The 21,958-nt window shown below is 46.5% G+C and overlaps 1 protein-coding gene across 1 annotated transcript in view; it reads right to left on the bottom strand.

Annotated features, from left to right (window-relative positions):
- The window catches only part of LOC120841965 (neprilysin-1-like), a 171,987-nt gene that overhangs the window by 111,199 nt on the left and 38,830 nt on the right, over positions 1–21,958 (bottom strand). Inside the window, exons 7-8 of the mRNA XM_040212953.1 lie at positions 13,681–13,875; positions 11,636–11,722 (exon numbers count right to left, since the gene is read on the bottom strand). Of these exons, the coding sequence (XP_040068887.1) occupies positions 11,636–11,722; positions 13,681–13,875 (282 nt within the window). The remainder of the gene's footprint in view (positions 1–11,635; positions 11,723–13,680; positions 13,876–21,958) is intronic.

Genomic DNA, 21,958 nt, shown 5'->3' with positions numbered 1-21,958 from the left:
GCTATCGTGTTAGGATACTTCCGGCTCGGTGCAACAAGAGGTAGCAAAGACCCGTTTTGCAAATCATTATTTTATTTGCACTGAAGCAATTTCCATTATTTCAATATAAATGACAATGCCTATGGATTTGTTCCCGTCGTTTGGAGCAATACAAATAAAATGTGGGGTGTCTGTGCCCCTTTAAAAAAAATCCTTGAGTTTCTTTGGATACGTAGGTATACCATGTAGATGTAAGCGAAGTTTGTCCGCGAGATTCCTAGAAACTTTGAAATAAACCAGAGTCAGTATACTAACTCTGGTTTATTTCAAAATGTTTGAAGAGAATCACGCTAGGACAAATCTATGAAGCTCTTGCACAGTAGTCTGTGAAAATCAATTATCTTTTGTGTCAGTTGTCTCCACGCCTGTTCGCGCAATAATGGTCCCGGTCATTTTCTTTTACATGTATGCGAACAAAAAATATATGTTAAAGCCCTGTTTTTTTGGAGGAACATTCAGCTATATACGAACGCTGTAGGTAATTTTCTTCCGGAGATATTTAATTTCGAAGCTCTTCTCGTAGAGATTGCCAAGGTTTTGCTATAGTAATTTGCACCAGCCATCAATTTCTCACCAAAGCATGCATGAAATTATTTGTTCCACTTATCATATGAAAGGTTTACGAGGTCTGCACCAAATATTAAATATTACAATAAACATTTTCTATGCAAAAAACTATAAAGTACATGTCAAATAAACATGTTTTAGTGACACATTCACAAATTACTTACTAAAGAACTACTTCAGAAAACACAAAATATATCAAAATTATCATCTTTATATGCCTTTAGCCATATATTGTCACAAACGACAAATGATAAGGCGGTGAATAAGTGAATAAACCGAGCGTTTAATGGGGCGAGCTTGTGCCCAAACCAAAAACAAAAGTTAGTGTCGCAGGCGTCGATGTCGGCGAAACAGCAGGATCGAGCGCCGGGGTGAAGCTGACCGTGCCGCGCCACACGGAGCCCCTTATGTAATTGGCTTCTGGAACAATCGGCGTAGAAGGTCCGGCGCTTAGAACATTCGGACCTCGAACAAGCAACAGAGTGCTGAAATTTTCCAGAACATTAAACTGAATGAATGATTAAAAGACGCGGAACCTCCAGCAATCGGACACTGGGCCTTCGCATGGAAGTTAAGCGCAGTAATCACTCGGCCACCCACGCGCTTGCTCGCCGACGCGCGTGGCATTATTCCCCTGTTTAAAAAGAGCATAGCCTCGATGCCACGTGAAAGAAAAAAAAAAGAGAACAAGGGAAACGAAATAATAGCAAAATACGGAGGCTGGAAAAACACAGTCCTATCAAGCGTTGCGCAGGATTTAGCGTTCACAGTATTATCGTGCGTAGCACGACTTGAGGCGCACGACGTGACGAATTCAGGTCGTGGTGGGCGGCGTGATGCAGTTCTTCTTCCGTCGAGCATCACCTCATAGTTCAGCTCCCCGAGGCGACGAAGTACCTTGTATGCTCCAAAGTATTATTTCAGCAGTTTCTCACTGATGCCGCGGCGACGGATTGGCGTTCACACCAACACCCTGTCTTTGGGCTGCAAGTGGACGTCCTTGCGACGAAACTTGTAGCGGTCCGCGCCGACGCGTTGCTGGTCTTGAATCAGGAGTCGGGAGAGCTGGCGGACTTTTTTAGCCAGTTGAGCAACCACGTGGGCATCGCCGCTCTCATGGTCAGTTGGCTCATGGGGCAGCATTGCGTCGAGCATGGTCGTTTCCTTCCGACCATGTACCAGCTGGAAAGGTGTAAATCCGGTGGTCTGTTCTCTTGAACCGCCTTGTTGTAGGCGCCTCGTCCCACGTCTTGTGCTCTACGTCGACGCACATATAGATCATGTCGGCGATTGTCTTGTTGAGTCGCTCCGTCAGCCCGTTGGTCTACGGGCGGTACGTAGTGGTACGACGGTGGCTGGTGTGACTCAGCCGAGGGATTTCGTGGGTCAGCTGTGCCATGAACGATGATCCGCGACCTTTGATCAGAACTTCGTGAGCGCCGTGCTGGACATCGACATCAACAGCAGTCCCTGAAGGAAGAGCTTTCGTTTTTGTGTACTATGTGAAATAATATGTGGCGACAATTACTCAACGGTTTCCCAGGGTCGGCGGGGGAAAAGGACCAAGTAGAGCTATCCGATCTGCTGGAACGGTGCGGTTAGCGGAGGAATTGGCTTCTGGCGACCTGCCGGCTACGTCGGCGGTTTTTTGCTTCGCTGGCACTCATGGCATGATCCGGTGCAGAAGTTGACGGTGTTGGGGTGCTTGGGCCAGTAATACTTTTCACGAATACGGGCCAGTATCCGGCTGTAACCAAGGTGTCGGGACGTCGTGTCGTCGTGACGTGCTTGAAAGATCTCCTCTCGAATATCGGTCGGAAAACGAGCAGCCACGGCGAGTTGTTGTCTCCAAAGTTTTCCTTGTAGAGTACACCTCGTCATTTGGCGAAGGTCGGCAGGCCTCTTGAGAAAACACGTACCACGGTACTCCCGTGCCCTTTTAGGTGCTCAATTAATGCTCGCAGCTCAGGATCTCCTCACTGACGTCGTGCCATGTCGTCGGTGTTCACTGCTCCTAAGAACCGCTCGTCGTCATCGTCGTCGCTGCTGCCGGAAGATGTTTCGACAAGGGCCTGGGCAAGCAGTTGGCGTGCTGTGCTTGGGGCCTGACTTTTAGGCTGCAGTCATGTTGAGCTCTTGTAGTCGGAGGCTCCATTGAGCGAGGTGTCGTGAAGAGTCCTTGAGGTTTGCAAGCTAGCAGAGCGAGTGATGGCCTGTGACTGAGCTGAACAGGCTCCCGTGCAAGTACGGCAGAACTTCCTGATATCCCACTCGACCGCAAAAGATTCTTTTTCAATTGTGGAGTAATTTTTCTCCGCCTTGGACAGTGTCCCACTTGCGTAGGCGATGACTCGCTAGGTGCCTTGGTGCACTTAAACCAGTATCGCTTCAAGTCCTGCGTTTCTAGCGTCCGTGTGAATTTCGGTTTCCGCATCCTGATCGAAGTGTCCAAGAACAGGATGAGTCTGGAGCCTTCGCTTCAACTCGTTGAGTGCCTTCTCCTGCTCCTCGACCCAATCGAACTTCTCGGCGTCCTTCCTGAGGTTTGTGAGAGGTGCGGAAATCCTTGCAAAATCCCGTACGACGCGTCGATAGTACGGACAAAGTCCAAGGAATCTTCGCACGGCATTCTTGTCTGTCGGCACACGAAATGCCGCAACGGCGCGAGGCTTCTCGGGGTCTGGGCGGACGCCTTCGTTACTAACCACGTAACCTAGGAACTTCACTTCGTCAAAGGCGAACTGACTCTTTGACGGCTTGAGAGTGAGTTCGGCGGTCTGTATGGCTTTAAGAACAGCTCGAAATAGTCGCAAGTGCTCGCCGAAGTTGCTTGAAAACACTAAGACGTCGTGAAGGTAGACGAGAACGCTCTGCGATTTTAGTGCTTCCAATACAGTGTCCACGTAACGGTGGAAAGTTGCTTCTGCCGCGCATAATCCAAAAAACACATGACCTTGAACTCGTACAGTCCATCCAGCCTGACGAACTCTGTCTTCTCTCGGCCCGTTCGTCGACTTCGATCTGCCAGTAGCCGCTTTTCAGGTCAGTCGATGAAAGATATCGAGAGTGGCGCAGCCGGTCTAGCGAGTCGTTTATCCAGGGAAGTACAGGCTGTCACAAAAGAAAATTTACAGGGTCTTTTTTACCGCAAACATAAACTAGGCATCGGCGAACGCTCAGTCTCCTCCCAAAGGTAGCGCTACAGGTCAGAACCAGATGCCAAATTTTCAGTTCGATCCGATAACTTAATCAAAAGTTATAAGTGATTTTCTGAAAATTTCAATGGGAAAATGGCGGCCGATGGAGTTTTCCAATACATTGGGCTCTAAGTCACCAGAAACCGAAAACGGGATCAATGGACCTTTTCCAAATACCGACGGCACCAGGCGGTGGCTGCACGAACTAAAAGTCGAGGAAGTGACCTACCTGCGCTACCAATCGATAATTGGAGCTACGCTACCAGTTGCTTCGCACTCTGAGCTGCGTCGCGTGCCCAACGCGACTTTAAAGGGGGAAATCCGTAGCGTCCACCCCAACGTCGTGTTTTTCTTTCCGTCCACTTCCTTTTTCTGTATAACACGATTATATATATGCTGCAATTACGTGTTCTACTCGTCGATCTACAGCCTCAATCCGAATTTCCTCGATTTTTCGTTCCGACTTCCACCGCTTGGCATCGGGCGCTCGCGCGTGCGCAGAACGCTTCTCGGAAAAAGTCCATTAAGTTATCGGATCGGGCTGAAACTTTGGCATCTGGTTCTGACCTCTACCGTTACCTTTGGGCGGAGAATGAGCGTTCGTCGATGCCTAGTTTATTTTTGCGGCGAAAAGAAGCCTGTAAATTCCTTTTGTGACACCCAGTGGGTAGACGTCTTTCTTCCTCCCTACGTTCAACTGCCGGTAGCCCACGCAGAACCTAAGCGTTTCGTATTTTTTTTAACCAGCACGACTGGAGGGTCTCGCTGTCTGCTTGAAAGCTGGATTATGTCGTCGTTCAATATTTCTTGCACCTGCTCCTGGATGACCTCCCTTTCTTTTACTGAGACTCTCTGTATGGCGAGCGATGCGCAGGGAGCGCGTCGTCCTCGGTAACGATGCGGTGCTTCGCAACCGTGGTTTGGCACACCTTCGACGATGTCGCGAAGCTGTCGTTGTATTCGGCGAGGAGGTCACTCAGCTGCCGTCGTTTCGGGGCTGCAAGCTTGGGGTCAATGTCGACCTACGCTGTAGCCGTAATGTCTTGCTGACGTTGCGAGGATTCTTCAGCGATCGCGGCGATTTCAGCGGAGTTCAGGACTTTCTCGGCGTAGCTCACAGCAGCACCTTTCGTCAGGTATTGCGTTTTTTGTCGGAATTGCGTCACGAGAACCGCAGTGCGTCTATTCTGAAGTTCAGTTACCCCTCTTGAGACACCTAATTCTTTTCCCAGGAGCAGTTGTACGCTGGCTTCCAGAACAACTTCACCGCAGGTAGCTACATCAGTCGTGACGGGCACAACACCGTTTGATCGCGTCGGCAGGTTCATGTGGTCGGCAGCGACTTGGACGGCGACTGACGTTGCTTGGGGTTCCTCTGGAGGCTGATCAGGTGTCCGCAGTGTAAATTTGTTATCCCGAACGTCGATGACGGCGCTGTATTCACACAAAACGCGCATGCTGAGAATAACGTCTCTGGAAGTGTCTTGTAGAATGACGAATTTCACAGGGTATATCGCCGTGAATCTCGACTCGGGCAGTGCACCTTCCGACGGGCGTAATAAGGTGTCTTCGAGCGGTTGGAATTTGTGGTCAACCCCAGGACGTCGTAACTTTTCGCAGGGGGCGAGAGTCTCCCACTAAAGATTGAGTAGTCCGCTTCGGTGTCCAGGAGGGCCGATGCATCGTGGCTGTCGATAACAACTTTTAGTTTGTTGGACGCCGCTGCAGGGGGTCGGGGGTGTCGATGTGTGGCGTCGGGAGAGTGGGAGCGCTCCAGCGTTCTTGGAGGCTCATTACTTTGGTCGTATTTGGCAACGCCACCTCCAGGCGTTGCCGCACCGCACTTAGTTTTCCTGTTGACGCAGGGAAGACAGGCTCCCTCTGCATTGTCGTGGCGCCGTAGACGCTGAACGTCGTGGCAAGGGGGGGGGGGGGGCGGGATTCACGGCGGAAAGTCGGCGCTGAGGAGGGCAAGCGCGGAGGTACTCCTCGATGTCTCGAGGGCGTTCGCCGTACCTCGGGCGTTTCGTTTAGGTGGAAACCACGCAGCCCAAGTCGACTGTAGGGGCATCAGTGGTAGATGTGGTTGGCTTTTCCGCAGTGGTAGCAGAGCGGGCGTCCGTCGGCCGTTTGCCATACGTCGCGCGGTCTTTCTCGGCGAGGGTCGCTTCAGGTGGATGTACTCTGCTCGTTCTTCCTGACGACGAGGATACGCGGCATTGGGGTGTGTGATCGGGGTGGGGCCAGAGCCTGGCGGGGAGCTTGCGGCGGTCGTCGGGCCATGGTGGCGTAGCTCACCGTCGGTTCTTCTGGCGTCGTCATGTTGATGGGAATTTCAGGTCGGACCGCCTGTTTGGCTTCCTCGCGGATAACCCCGGTGATGGAGAGGTTCGTTGGACGACTCGAGGCTGGCAGCAACCTGCTGAGTTCCTCCCGGACGACGTTCCGGATAATTTCGTGGATGTTCGGGTTTACAGAGGAGGTTTTGCCGCTAAGCAGGGTGGATGCAGTGACTCCTGGATGTCGTTGCGAGAGGTAAAAGCCTGCTTTGAGGGCGCGCTCGATGTTGGTTGCCTCCGTGACGAAGGCTTCGACGGCGGTCGACGAGTTGCGGACAAGGCCTCCAAAGTTCTCTCTTCCCGCGCATGAGAACCCGCAGCTTCTTGTCGTCTGCGGCTTGTGGGTCGGCAGGGCTGCTCAGGCGCAAGACGCCTTGTACAAAGCTTGTGACAATTCGTTTGGGCCGTGGGCTTGCGTTCGAAGAAGGTTCTCTGCATTCTCGCGTCGGTGTTAAGTGGTGAACGCCCGCACACCTCGCTCCTGCAGACATCCGACGATGTTAACGTTGGATCGTGGTTCTCGAACCAGCGCTTAGCGGTGCCGGTTCTGCAGGCGCTGTTCTGGTGTCCAGTTGTTGTGTCGTACCACTCGGTCGTATTGCTTGAGCCAGTCTTCAACATCCTTATGAATCTCGCCGTGCAAATTTGCCGGTGTCCGAGGCGCAAATGGCAGGTATACGATGGCAGGTCAGTTGGCGCCTGCTGCGACTCGGTCCCCATTGTCGGCGTTTTCGTCTTCCTCGGCTGCTCTGAGAGTTGAACAAACTCCAGAGGGTGGCCTTGGCTGCGGCGGCTGGCTCAGGTCGCGGGTTCGTCGACGGGGACTATTTTGATGGGTACGCTTCCCGGGCATGAAACGCGATACCCCTTACCTCCACCAAAATCTCACGAGTGACGAATGATGAGGCGGCGAATAACTGAATAAGCGAAACAAAAGAAAGGGGAAGCGAGTTAGTGTCGTGGGTGTCGACGTCGGCGAAACAGCAGGACGGAGCACTGGGGCGAAATTGACTGTGGCTCGCCCCCACGCGGAGTCCCTTATTCACACGCGTTGGCTTCTGGAACAATCGCAGTAGACGGTCCTACGTGTAGAACATTCGGACCTCGGACAAGGGATAGGGTTCTCGAATTTACTAGAACTGTGGTTATCAACCATTGATATTTTGCGGACCCCTTCTGGATCGGCGGCGATGTTAGCGGACGCCGTTCGTGGTCAGGGGAAGGAGAAGGCATAGGGTAATTATAATAATGATTTATTAGATCGATATAACTCAGGGCTAGTGTGATGTAGACTTCCCTCATTGAGATACACACGAAAAAGCTCACCCGAAAACTGGAACATTTCTTCTCAATTTGAAAAAAAAAAAAAAAACATCTTTTATTCGCGGGCTTGACTGGCAAGGCAGGGGGTCCGTGAACCCTTTGGGGATTGCGGGCCCCAAATGTCCGCGGTCCCCCATTTGACAACCACTGTACTGGATCATTAAATAGAAAGAATAAATAAAAGACGCGAATCTCCCTGCAGTCGAACCCTGGGCCTCCGCACGCTTCCCGAAGGCTTGTCCTATGGAAAGGGATACAACTTTTACTGTGATTAGGGATGGGAAGATATTCGTCAGTCAAAAAGAGCGAGCGGCAGCAATTCAAATCAGGAGTGAACGAGACCTAGTTAAAATTAGGTGAACATGGACTCGTCTTCTGATTCGTTCTGTAAGTTGGGCGCATACATCGAGGGCTCGAATGTAGAAGGTCACCTTGACGCTAAGTTAAATTTAATTCACATAAAAGTTTGAAGTATTCATAAGGATTGGGATCAGTTATTGTTATTATTAGGCGAGCCAATTCTATCTTTAAATGTGCTTATTTTGAGGCATGTGAATGTTCACGAGGCAGCTTGCGCTATGTTTTTCTTACAAGGCTTTCATTTTTATAGCTTATGTCGAAAAGGCAGAAAAGGGGGTGTTATTATTATGTATATAGATGACCATTCTTTGTCCCGAAATAGTTGTGTATTTCCAACACGTAGAGATCTCCGTTGCGACCGATAATAAAATGAATGTTTCGTACGCCATTTGCGCGTTTTACAGGCCACCTAGTTCGAATGTAAACATATGCTGTGATAAATGGAGACAATTACTTCGCAATTTCAATAACCACTAATACAAAGTTCCTGTTGTAGATTTCAATATTGATATTTTAAACGAGCCAAAGCAATGAGTATCGTACATACTTGACAGCTTCCCGTATTTTGTCGTAGCAAATATAATTATTAACTGTACCCAGGAGGAATACAATGGTAATAAAATTAAGAAACCATGTATAGATCACATAGTTACGAGAATCAGTAATTTAAAAATATTATCTGGAGTTGTTAATAAAAATGTAGCTGATCATCGCGTTACTATACTTTAACACTAGAAAAGGTTGCTGAATATCCGGATACAGAAATGAGATACAAGGTGATGCAGGGCAACACAGAAATTGATAACTCAAATGATACGTATAACTGGAATTCTCGGTTATAGTACTGACAAACTTGTGGAAACCTTTCAGAACATTTATGTAATTAGTACCAGAAGAATAAAGTTGACGAAACGGAGGCCCCAGAATACCCGGATCAACAAAGGAATTTTCCAATTATGTTAATATTAGGACCAGCTTTGGAATCAAGGAAACAGAAAGTTAAGAAATGAAATTCGTGAAATTCATAAAAAAGTGACAGCAAAATACGCTTAGCTAAAAGGAAACATATTTTAAATTTGTTCATTCAATCAAGAACAAATTCGAAGGAGACCTGGAACTAAGTAAACAAGTTAATTTGCCAAAAAGCAAAAAATAGCGTGGATGATACAATTTGAAACATTTCCATGGGTCAAGTTCTTATGGTGCATTATCAGTGTCTTTAAAGAAATGTTTATCAACTCCGTAAAAAAAAGCTAAAACATTTACGCCACTGTTTGTCACATTGCTATCACTCCTCAAGTCAAGTGCTCTAATTGGGCGCATTTGCCTCATATAACAAAAAATGATATTTGCAAATTATCATTTCTATGCTAAAACCTAAGCCACCAGGGTTCGAAAACATAAAAATTCGAGATATTATATATAATTGTGATAGACTGAAGCTGTTCACACAAATAATTATTATTGACATCCCCTATAGGGGAGGTATTCCGAAGAGCCTAAAGGTCTTGATTATACGTCCTACATATCAAGATGGAAAACATCAAGAGTTTGAGAGCTACCGACCAATTCCTCTACTACCTATCTGAACTCGTATAATAAACAAAATGTGTACAACTTGCGATGACTTGCTTCCGTGATACATTTTTTTATTAAGTAATACCAATATGGTTTCCGACAACAAAAACGTACTATTACACCATTCGAAGATGGTGCAGATTGCGTTAACGAAGCACTGGAGAACTCGTTCAAATATTGTTTACTCATTCAAACATCGGTGCTACTTTTTTTTTTTAAAGGGTACTCTGATTAGAGCAGATCAGAGACGCCACACGGACCACCATGGCTGTGTATATATAGCCGCTACCTGCGAGTCGCTTTTCGGAAGCTGTCGGGAACCTTCGTCGATTCCGTCCTCCCAGCAACAGTTCAGGTTCGCGTTTCGCTGCTTTCCCATTTTCGTTCTCTCACAGCTACACATGCGTCGCCCTTTTAATATGAAAAATACTCGTTACGTTGGCATGGGTCCTTCTGAACCGTACAAAGACGCACAAACACTAGATCGGCGTGCACTCTAGCGAGCTACTGCTGCGCAGTAGGAACCTGTCAAAACTAAAGTGGAACGGATTTGCTGTCAGACCGCTTTCTTTTTCGGGTTCTTGTTCAAATCGGGGCGCTGCTTTTATAATGAAATCGGTATCCTCTAATAGCGCTGACACGAGCCGCCGAACAGACCTCCGCTGCTCCCCATCCGCATCCGCGAACCGAAGCGTGAAATAGACATGTTTAATGCCCCTCCCACAGAAGTTCGGCCTGCGGGATGTAAACAAGCGCGAGGCGAAACTCTCGGCAGTTTCGAGGCGCCGTTGATTGGTTCAGCCGCCACGCGACTGGGCGAACGGTCGCAAAAATTGGCCTGAAAACGACTGCTTCGAACCTGTCGCTTTTGTGACTTGCGATTATCGTTGTTGCGACAAAAATTGTCGCGCGACAGCTGCGACTGCCAGTGAGAACGCTCCTTTACAGCCGACGTTGTGCGGCAAAGCCCCTGTAACGAGGGCAAGCTAGTAGGGTTGTGCGAGGTTCGACTCGAATAGCGCTGCGTCATTCATAGCCTTGAGAGTGTAAGGGAAAGCCAAGAGGAATAGTTCCTTCAACAGTGGACAAGCTAGGAATGACGTTGCGCTATTTCATTCGAACCACTATTCCCACAACCTTACAAGCCAGCTCAATTTTAGTAAAGGTTTGTTGTCGTTGTTCTTTTAAGGAGATCGTATGTTACTCGTTTTCTTGCCATCACAAGTTAGTTAAAGTCACTCTGAACGGATAAGCAGAGTTTAAAGAAAATACAAAGTGGAGCTTCTTTTTAAATATGACGTGCAATTGTGCCACATTTAGTAGAACGTACATTGTTTCTGCAACTCACATAACTACAATAATGAATAAGTATAATATTTTATATATTCGTCATACTGATTTAAAGGTGATCATTTTGATATATTTCGCGTTTTTTTTATTAAGCAATTTGATGGCGAATAATTGTGAATGTCTTCAAAACGTGCTTCTTAGACGGGTTTCAATAATATTTTTGCACAGAAATCTTTTATTATCATTTTTAGTATTCCGCGTACCTCTCACAAAATAAAAAGAAAAAAATCATTACTACGTCAATGTTTGGGTTTGAACTTGAGCGCTGTTCAAGTTAGCAAAGCGAAACCTTAGCATTCACCACACCTGGAGCTTCAAAACTTTGTATCTCCGGAATAAAATTAGTTACGGCGTTCGCATATAGCTAAATGCTCCTTTCAGGAATATGGTTTTAACATATTTTGACATAACTATAAAAAAATATGACATGGGAGGCTATGTTCGACAAATGTTTCGTTTCTCCTAAAAAGAAACAGAAGTAACGGAACTGACAATATCAGGTCTGATCGGTTAGAGGCTAAACTGACGAAAAGTTCCCACTTTTATTATTTGAGCCTCTAGCCAATCAGACGTTATATTGTCAATTCCGTCACTTCCGCTTCATTTACGAAGAAACGAAACACTTGTCGGACATAGCTCCCCTGGACTTTCATTTTACGATCTGACCTGGAAACACCCTGAAGTCAAGCACACGTTGCTCTGCTACATCAATATTCAGAACAATAATTGAATTGTACGAGTACTATATAGTTTCCCTTGACTATATAGTACTATATAGTATTAGTAATATAGTATAGGAGCATTGTAGTGTACTCTAATATTACATAGATTGATATAGCTTTAGCTTAAAAAAAACTTTGTGAAAGTTCGCGTTCCGCTTACCTTGGGATACTTTTCAGACAAGGTGGAGATGTTCATTTCGTTGTACATTGAGGAGAAGTTACGCCTGTCTTCTTCAGCCTTAGAATGCTTAGAAAAAGAAAAAAAAAACCGAATAATGGTCGTAATATTTATATTCTCAAAGCCTTCCCGATATTTTTTTTTTTTTTGCGAGTTATGTTTTATTGCGAGTCCTTTTTCTTTTTGGGATTCCATGTAAAAGGCACTAGTACCGTGTTTGTCAAGGGTGCCCAGACGTTTTAGTCTAGCTAAATTAATAGACCCACCCGAACGTATTGGTAACAAATTAAAATTGCTGTGCGCAGGAATAATTTCCCAGACCACTCACACACACGGGAATGACTGGAGTAAGTGCCAAACCCCGTTAAAATAACCTACGTTAGCCGTACTAAAATATTTTTTTTCGCCACCTTTTTGGCAATCGGGATGGTTTGTCGGCAGTGCCCATTTGAGTATCAAAGCGAGTGGAAAACTGCTTTTCCTGGGAATTTTACTATCTGTGATACTGTGTTCCAGGGCTTTAAAAAGATCCCACGCTTTATGTGATCCCCGTACTTAGCTGGTGTTTTTAACCTGATGAATGCTCCCTTTTATTTGTCAATATAATGACTTTAAGGCCATTGAGACATCTAAAAAAGTATGAAACTTTGATAAAGCAGTGAATAATAGTGCATGTGAAAATAGGCGAACAATATCTTAGATTGTCAGTAAAATGATTCATAAAATACCCTTCACAGAAGAGCTTTATAATTGAGGCATAAATATATACTTTACTTTGCATAGAAAAAATCTCTAAATTATATTGGCACCTCCATTAACATGTTAAGTGGGAGCGGTGAGGAATTTCATATTTGAGGTCTAGTTATTTTTAACACTGCGCGACACTGCTTACACCTACACAACAACCACGCTTCGGTGTATTTTACTTAGGCACAGCGTGAGAAGTACCAACCTTTGTAACTGAGAAGACTGCCCTAAATTACAGCTATTTGTTTTAAAATTGAAAATCATATTTGAAAAGAAATCGAGTTAGATTGTGAACAGCTTGTTCCCGCTAAAATGCATCGCGTTGGGTACTTGGTACTAAAACTTCAGCAATTGCACAGAAGTGAGCATTTCGTGAAATATCTCGAACACAGTAACAAATATTAAAAGAATAAAATCCACCTGAAGTTTATGGAACCTGTAAACACTTCTTCAGTAATGCATAAATTCGCTTTAGCGGGAGATAAAATATGTATGGGTGTTCGAAACACTCAGGTCCGATCTAGAATGGGTCGTAAACATCAGCACATGCACGAAGCAATCTAAATGTTTCGTCAAGAGTGTATTTCACAGGTCGGTTTTACCTTCTAAGAATGTAAAGCGTAGCTCCCATTCTGTAAAAGATATGGTGATAAAGCTTGCCAGGGTCACCAGTGGCCGGCGACGCAGACAACCGAGTAGAGTGGCGGGGAGCGTTTGGCGCACGTTTTGATAGATGGCATCGGGAGCAGCGTCGGTAGGCGTAGCTTACCAGCGAAAGAAAGCAAACGACGCGCAGATGAAATCCGTCGGCAGCGAGAACGCCATCATTATGCAACCGCGTTTTTTTTTTTTTTTTGTCGCACTTCGTTTTGCTTTTATGGTACGCATTTTTTTTAACCGAAGGTACATTATAAAAATGATTTGTGAATTTAAATACACCACCGTCCTTGCGAACAGTCTCAAATAAATTCCCTATTAATCTCGATGAGGAGGAAGAGCCATCTTTCAAGACGTGCACCAAACGGGCCCCGCGTCACACGACTGGTCGTCTGCGTCGCCGTCCGCCGTAGACCTTGGCTAAAATTTTGGCCCTCTTTTTTACAGAATGGAAGCTACGCTTCGAATTTTTACAAGATAGGACCGACTTCTAAAATAGACCTTTGACGAAAAGTTTAGATCGCTACGTGCAGGCACCGGTTTTTCCGGCCCATTTTAGTAGAGCCTGGTTATTTCAGACACCCAATACTTCAGATTTGCTGTTGGAAGGTATTATATATTACCTTTGCCAGTTTGGCCTCAAACTGTACTATATCCTCAGAAAGTTGCTGTGCCTTGTCCTCAGTTAAGTTGGGTCTGAAGACCTTGGCAGTTGACGCAATAACCTTCTTGTAGGCAGCGATTAATTCTTCATTTTCTTCTGCCGTGTGGTTAATCAGTTCGTTTCGATCAACCCAGTTAAACGAAATTTGGTCGAGCTTAAGAAAGAGTGTATGTTGAAATTAACTTGTTAATACTTAGTATGTCACACATATACGTATGTAAACAGCATATTTTATAGTTAGTGAAACACTCGACTAAAGGAATTATTGGGCACGCAGCTGAGAGCAATTATGAGGTGAAGTAACTCTTCTGTGTCCACCTGAATCATAATATCTACATCTAAGTTTCCAGACTGAAAACTAATCGAGCCATATTTTACGCAAATTAATAATGTTTTCCTAATATGTTCTCTTTTGCGGTTGTGTGATTACGATACAACCGTGTTAGCCAAAATAATAAGCGTCCTTCTTTAGAATAAAGATATGTAGTGGCTGGATACATCCAAGAGTACATTCAAACGTCAATTACACTATATGGTCTTTGATTTGATGTTTTTTCCCCCACATTACGGTAAGGTATTGCATTATGATTACTTTTATATTAAAAAAAAAAAGAAAAACGTTCCTGTGACCTTAGTTGTTGACTCCCACGCCCCGATTTAGTGGTCGGTTGACTGCCAGCACAAAGACATGCTTTTTTTACTGCAGCTCATGCAAGAAGCGTATGCCGTCTCGCTGCCTTCATCAATATTAAACATAATACTAAAATATCGGTTGCTCCAAGGAAAACGCTCCGGCCTACGGATCCGCAAGTGGTGGGTTCGAATCCCGGCCGAGGTGCCCCCATTTGGCCGAGGTGTCCGCAGTCAACTGGCTTATATGCATAAAATTGAACCAGGTTTGGTGGATTCCGCATCGGGTGCGGTTTCTAGGGGCTGCGGATGCGTATACGATGCGAATATCTCTGAGTCTGACTCTGGATTGTTGCCGAACCCGCCGGTTAACGTGTGCGACAGCAGACGCTAGAGTTAATAAATGAGGATACGATAAGGTGCACCGTCGAATGTTTCAGGGGAACAAATAAAAAAAAATAATACTATTTTTTTTTACTTTAGGATTTGATTTTTAATAAAAATAGATTTAGAGCGTTCAATCTCGCGAAAGATGCTGTCAACATAAAAAGTAAACAATGTTGAGGCGTCCATAATATCGGGAAAGTGTGTTCTTGTTTGGCAGGAGAAGAGCGGAAAACGTTCTTCGAACACGTTCAAGCCACAAAAAAGCAGAAGACTCCTCGACAAGTAAAACATGACGTGTGTGCGCGTTTTCATTCTGGAGAGTTGGCATGTTGCTGCTAAGTATGTGGTTCAGAGCACACGGTTGCGGAATCGTGTTGAAAGCTGAAACGAGTATGACATGTCATAAATGAATATTGTCATATTTTCACAGTGGTGTACCCGCGTCTTACCACGTATATACGAGTACGCCCCTGTAAGTGGCCGCCTTGTTTACCCCTTTTCAGTATTTGACGTAAATAAAATGACACAGTGGTATTAGCTTTACCCTAATAAATGTTTGCGATTAGAAAATACCCGTCTGCTTAAAGTAAGTGTTTAAAACAAATAAAAAAAAATATTAATTTTTTTTTATCGCATCTTTTGACTAGAATGTTGCAGTCTTCCAGGACCGTCTCATAACTTAGATCATCTTTCCAAACCCGCGGTGTGTATCTGGAAGAATGATCGCTTATTTATAAATCGGAAAAAAAAAATGGAATACCATCAGATGTCTTTCACCGTATTGCCGCACACATAGCCGCACACACTCTTGTAATCTCCGGCGTCATCAGGCTGATCAAGACCATTTTTAAAGTATTTATTTATTTATGTCATTACCCTCAGGGCCCATCGGGCGTTACAGAGGGGGGTGGGTACAATGGGGTCTACAAAGCACAATGATCAATTCATAGTACAAAAAAATAGACAACAACAACAAAACAAAAGAAAAAGTATAGATTGTTGGAGCCACTGGTTCCCCTCCCCCGAGAAGGCGTGAGCCGCGAATGTTCCGGGCGAAGCCATCTGACTTCGAGCCCGGTCGCTCCGTATCGTGTCGGGGAGAATACGTCACCATGCTGACCTACTCTCTCGCACTCCTCCGCGCGTCTCCCCGATTTCGGAGAAACAGCGAGATCGCGCGAGGAGAGAGTCGGGCCTGCCCTCCGAGTGGTCGGCCGTTTGATCGAGGAGTCCTGGATTGGACTCTGGGCAACGGGTCGAGTCGCGGCGCGTGCTCGTCTGACCGGCGATGACACCACGCTAGTGATTCCCCCGGCTCTGACAGTCGGCGTCCCCACTACCTGTGGACGTCCGTCCGCCGAGAGCCCTGGCCCCGAACTCCTGCGACGACGGGTAGCGGCGTGAGCTTGTCCGACCGGCGATGACTCCGATCGCAATTATCCCTTCGGCTCTCAGGTCGGCAGGCGCTGCGCGCACGCTGTGTTCACGGCTCGCTTGATCGCAGTGTCTTGTTGGGAACCCCTGGTACTCAATAAACCCTGTTGGATACCGGGATCATCGTTGTTGGCATGGCGTTGGTGAAACCTCCTTCCTGCTAGGGTCGTTGCACTGGAATCCCTTTCTAAATTTGAGAATGCGATAAGCGTATTGTTTGACCTGTAAGTGTGGCACTTCTTGTGGGTGTATGTGTGAGTGTATATTTTTGGGGTGAGGTTCCCAAAGGTTGATCTTGAAAGCGGTGCTTGAGGTGTATATTTTTGTGGTGCGGATCCTGGAGATTGCTCTGAATGTTCATATTTGAAGGCAGTGTTGTATTTGATTTCCGTGTTTGTATTACTCCCTCCTGCCTTGGCCCTTGAAAAGGCTGGCCGTATTGTGAAATAAAAAAAAACGGCGCGGCGACCGCGCTCGCTGGTAACCGACGGCCGCGCGGTGGGACGGTCATGGGATTCCCCTTTGAGCACTGGTCCCCGGACGTAAAGGTGCGCAATCCTCCCTCTTTATTCCCACAAAATCAACAAATAAAAAAATTGCAGAGTTATGAAAGTAATCAATTATGGCTGCCTTGAAAGCAGAAACATCTTCAATCGCGGCGATGTATGGGGGAAGGTGGTTTCATTCTGAACACGTTTTTTGCAATAAAGAATAAAAAAATATGTTAGAGCTGCAATGAGGTATGGCAAATTTGTACTGGTGATCAAGCCGGGATGAACAAACAGAGTTCCTGTTTGAGCACTGGGTTATAAAAAAAAATATTTTATGAAAATCAGAAAGACGCGCAATTTTTCTTCGAAACATTAGTTCAGGAATACCTGCATTAGACTTCATTAGTGACCCGCTAGCAAGGCGGTAATAATTAGAGTTAGGCGGGAATAATTAGAAAATTTATTCGGGACTACAACGTGTCACGAGCATGTCTTAATAAAACATTTCCGGGGGTTCTGCTTCTTTGTGGGTTTGCGTTGGGCCTTGAAATCTTAGTGTTCATGGTTTGAGAGAAGTCCTTTGTTGTACCTGATGTATTCGCGATTGGAGGAGTGCTATTGCACCCTTTAGTCTATCAACTGACTTTTGTATGAAGTTCGGACGTCATACCACCACTGCACTATCTTTAAAGCATTATGATTCACCCCGTGACACGGTGAATTTACGTGGGGCCTATCTTTTGTCTGGAACCAGATATGCGCAGCGATGGTATCCCGCTGAATGAACGTGCTGACAAGGTATCAATCGCCGCCCAAATTCGCTTGCGGTCTATACTACAGCGTGGGCGAAATGGACTGAACGCACATTAGACTGACCGCATAAATCGGTGTCTTAATTTGATCGCGCTCAGATTTACTACAGAGGAGCCTGAGGTTGGTGGAAGCTTTCGCTAAAATTGTGAAAAAATTGGCTCAGCTGAGTAAATAAAAAAAATAAAAAAAATATATTTTTCTGTACTTCGTATGTACATTAAATATATGTGTTACTGTGGCGCTCATTTGAGCCAAATGAAGTAAAAATAGGTAAGCCAATTCTATTTTTCTTTCAATTTTACAAACCTTTCTGTCGTAGGAAACGTCAGAATGGCCCAAAAAATGTTATGATAATTTTAAGATAAAGGTTTGACCGGTAAATGTTCCTAGACAAAACCAGTTTTTATTTTCTTTCTTTTGACCCCGGAGGTTTTATGTAATCATATTCTCAAGAAATATAATGCAGCAGCTCCAAGCGCCTCCGCAGTGAATAACAAAGCACTAAGTTAAGAAACCAATTTATTTTACAATTAGAAACATAAGCTACAGAAACCAATTAGTACAGGTTATCACCCAACGCCCGAATGCAGTCGACACTACAATTGGCTGGAACGAGTCAAGCAGTGGAAATAGTGCATCTTCAGGATGTTCATCCTCTTCGTACGAAGGGTGTGCGAACAGAAGTTTCTAGATATGAGGTTCCTACAAGTAGCGGCATTCTTTGAAGCGCCGAAAGCGTGACGGTGGAGATTTCAGGACGCGAATGGCGGCGCACACCAGAAGAGGGAGCTGAAAGACGCCTTTTTGTTCCTACGGAATGTGCTTCGTCATTTGTCTGGTTGCCGTTCCTTGTAAAAAGAAGCAACAAGGGACTTTACGTATAGTGGTTCGAATTGAATTCCGTTGCGTCATTTATGGCTTTCACAGCGGTAGCGGAAACCAAGACCTACCGGTTCCTTGCGGCGTCGATGCTGAGAATGACGCGGCGCTATTCGATTCGCACCACTATTGGCACACCCTTACTTCGTACGTTTGCTGTCAATCGCGCGCAATGAGGCGCCGTGACCCCGAGCTTTTTTCTTGCGTGATTGGTTGAACAATCGAGTGCCCTGACGATGCACTTCTTGCACTGTTTGATTGGGTAGTTTTCTCAGATGGTTCTTTCCGTCCCGCAACGCTCTCCGTAACTCTACAGTCAAGGCTTGGGCGCGCATTCGCAGTAGCAGCTTCATCGTTACGGAGGGCTTAGCGAAGGGGGAAACGCGGTCTACGGAAACTTGCTATTGACTCCATCGGACTGTAGTGTTTGCTGCGATCGGATTTAAGTATAATCATGTCAAAACAAGTATCTTCCCCCTGCCGATGATCGCCTCCAGACAAAGTATATTGAACAAAATGTGACTCACCGCCGACGGTCTCCTGTAGACTAAGAATGATGGACTAAGTATGGCTTGCCACCAACTAGACTGCGGGTTTCACAGCGTTTGCGAGACTATATTTACGTGCTATTATTAGAGAATGATCGATTAGGCCATTCTTACACATATTTCACTCTTATGGTGAAATAATGGAGCGTAAAAATTGAGAAAATATTCCCAAACCAGAAGTGTGCCAGGGCTATCGAGTGGATGGCGGCACTCAGTTTGTTGCCAAACATAAAAAAGGGCAAATAAATCGCAACTGGTGCTGGCTCCCATACGTCACTGTGACGTAAACGCGTCGCGGCGCAGAGCCGCTCGTATCTGGTCGGTCCAGATTGATCCAGACCTTTGCGCGCGGTGAGTCTTGCGCCTAGCGCCGAGCTGCGCAAAAGCAAATATGTCAGCCGTTCGTATGGTTTGTTCGGTTTGGTTTCGGTGCTGTGTTGTGCTGTGTGCGGCCCGAACGCTCCTGTGAGATTGTTCTAGTCATCTGCGAAGTTATTCGAAGTCCCATGAGTGACACGGAAGGTGTTTTGAAATCACCATCTTAACTAGCAACAGGCGCGTCTTCACCAACACCAACGACAGAGCCGAGAAGGGGGAGTATGACGATGAGCGAGATTGGATTGGTGGTTTGAGTTCAAGGTGGGAAATGTGTTTGCCGAATTATTACTGCCACAGCCCATGAAGAAGTTAATATGAAGGGTTTAGAAACGACGGAAAGACGCTGCACTTTGTACGGAAGATACCTTTAGCGTCGCCAGGTTTGTCGAGCCAATCACTGGATGCCGCCGGGGGACGGAGAAGCGTGTTGTGTGTTTAGGGATTTCTCTGCGGGGTTAGTATTTTGAACTGTGTTGGATATTAGTTACTCCCGTGCATAATGTTTCTATATTGCTCGGGGATAACGCTTTGTCACTGCTCATTACAATCTTTGGGTCATAACACCTGATAATTATTTTATTCGGTGCTACTTCCTTGGTGTAAAGCGAATAAAAGTTCTTCGTGCACTTTCGAACGAAAGCGCCAAGTGTGTCACGTAAACTGGACGTGTCTGACACAAGCCATTCATGCTAGCCTTTTCTGTTCAACCTGGGTAAGGAGGTTATAATGCGCAGGAGGTGGTGTCCATATCCTCCATACGTAGAGCAAAGTGTAACGGAGGTATGGTGTGGCCACGAATTGTCTTTTTATTATCTCGGCTATTAGGACGATCCATTTCTTCTGCCTTTTTCTTTTATAAAGTTCTCAATATTTTCTATAGTTTCGGTAATTTTCATAATGATCAAGATATTCAGTTGACGGACGCCGTCATGAAAATACGGGGCAAACATCCGCGTTGCCATGGCATTGCCGTGGCAACGTGGTTGTTTGCCCCACAATTCCATAGCGGCGTCCGCTGAAATTGTGTCGACCAGGCTAGATTTGGAGTTCAGCACTTGCATGACCAGTAGAAAGTCAACGTGTAGCGGACGCTCTCGACACCGCGCCGGTAGCGTCGTCTATAGAGAGTCGTCATAGCGCGGCATTTGAAAGCGAAGTTGTCGGTTGTCGTATGCTTGAACGCTGAGAATGGCATGGTGGGTTGAGAATGCCGTACAGGCCCTGCTTCCAGAAGGTGCTGGTTTCCCTCCGCCATGATCAGAATTTTTGGTGTGCCGACCGTATCGAATGCCATGGCCATGACAGCGAGGAGACGAAGCAGACTGCAGGCACGGAGCAGACGTGGCTAAGGGTAAAGCAGTCGGTCGAGCGGCAAGCAGTCGATGAAAGCTTTATTGGATTTACGTTGGACGAGATTGCGTGGGTACGCAATGGCCGTCTGGGATTGGGTTCTTTTCTGGCGTCGGTGGGCATGACGTCATGCCTGATCCTGCCCTAATTAAACGTCCTTGAGTCTGGGCCTCTACGTCAATGAGGTAGAGGGGTGTTATGTAGCGGTTGGCAAGCTGGCTCCCATCGGCTCGTGACCATCGGCTGCGCTCGACCGAGCGCTTGAGAGCCGCGGGGCACGAGCAGACAAACGCCAGGCTAGGAACGTGGCGCCAGGCTCCATCGGCGGCTCCATCGAAATAAACCGAGTAGGCAGCGAAAAGATGTCTACATCTCATTTTTAACATTGGCGACGAGGGCAGACGAGAACTCCAACAGCGGTTCAAGGATGACTACGACACAAGGAAAGCTCGAAGAATTCCAAGGGACAGGATGGTCGGCCTGGGCGGAGCGGTTGGAATTCTTCTTCTAAGCAAACGACATAACAGACCACGGGAAGAAGAGAGCCCTGCTGCTGACCCTCTGTGACACTGTGCAAGCGCTGATGGCCCCGAGGAAGCCCGACGAAGTTGCCTTTGAAAGCATCATGTCCATGCTGCAACACCATTACGATCCACGGCCTTCGGAACTATTCAGCCGAAGAAAATTCCAACGCCGCTACCAGGCGAGTCGATCGCTACCTATATGGCGAAATTAAAGAAATTAGCCGCCAACTGCGATTTCGGTGTGCTGACTGACGCCTTTCTCGGTGGCCACAACTAGCGCCGGAGCATCAACCGCTTCAACCAGCGCTGAAGGACGAGAGGACGCCGCCCCTTTGACATTGAATCCAACCATGCTGCCGCTGGATGTAATGCTGAGAGACCGTTTGGTGTGCGGTGTGCGAGATGAGCGTCTGCAGCAACTACTTTTCGCAGAGAAAACACCCACGTTCAAGAAAGCATACGACATGGCAACAAGACTGGAAAGTGCGGTAAAACAGCAGCAGGAGCTTAAAACTCCCAAGACGGAACTGCATAGGGTCACACAACCACAGTCTACGAAACAGACCAGGGATCGAGGTCAAACGCAACCGCATCTACGATGTTACCACTACCATGGACGGCACAGGCAAGACAGTTGTCCATCAGGATAGCTTGACGTTTCTGTAAAAAAATAGGACACATTGAAAAAGGTTGCCGAACCAAGATGAGGACTGGCACGCGTCGCTCAACCCATCAGATGGAATTCGGCGCAGAAGAGGACGCCCTAGAATCACGAAGTGGAGCTTCTGTTAAAAGCTATGGGT

The sequence above is a fragment of the Ixodes scapularis genome, unplaced genomic scaffold (assembly GCF_016920785.2).
Source record: "Ixodes scapularis isolate PalLabHiFi unplaced genomic scaffold, ASM1692078v2 PGA_scaffold1__304_contigs__length_218370807, whole genome shotgun sequence".
NCBI classification, from domain to species: domain Eukaryota; kingdom Metazoa; phylum Arthropoda; class Arachnida; order Ixodida; family Ixodidae; genus Ixodes; species Ixodes scapularis.
Note: the sequence above shows the minus strand (reverse complement) of the source record. Positions and strands in the feature narration are given on the sequence as shown.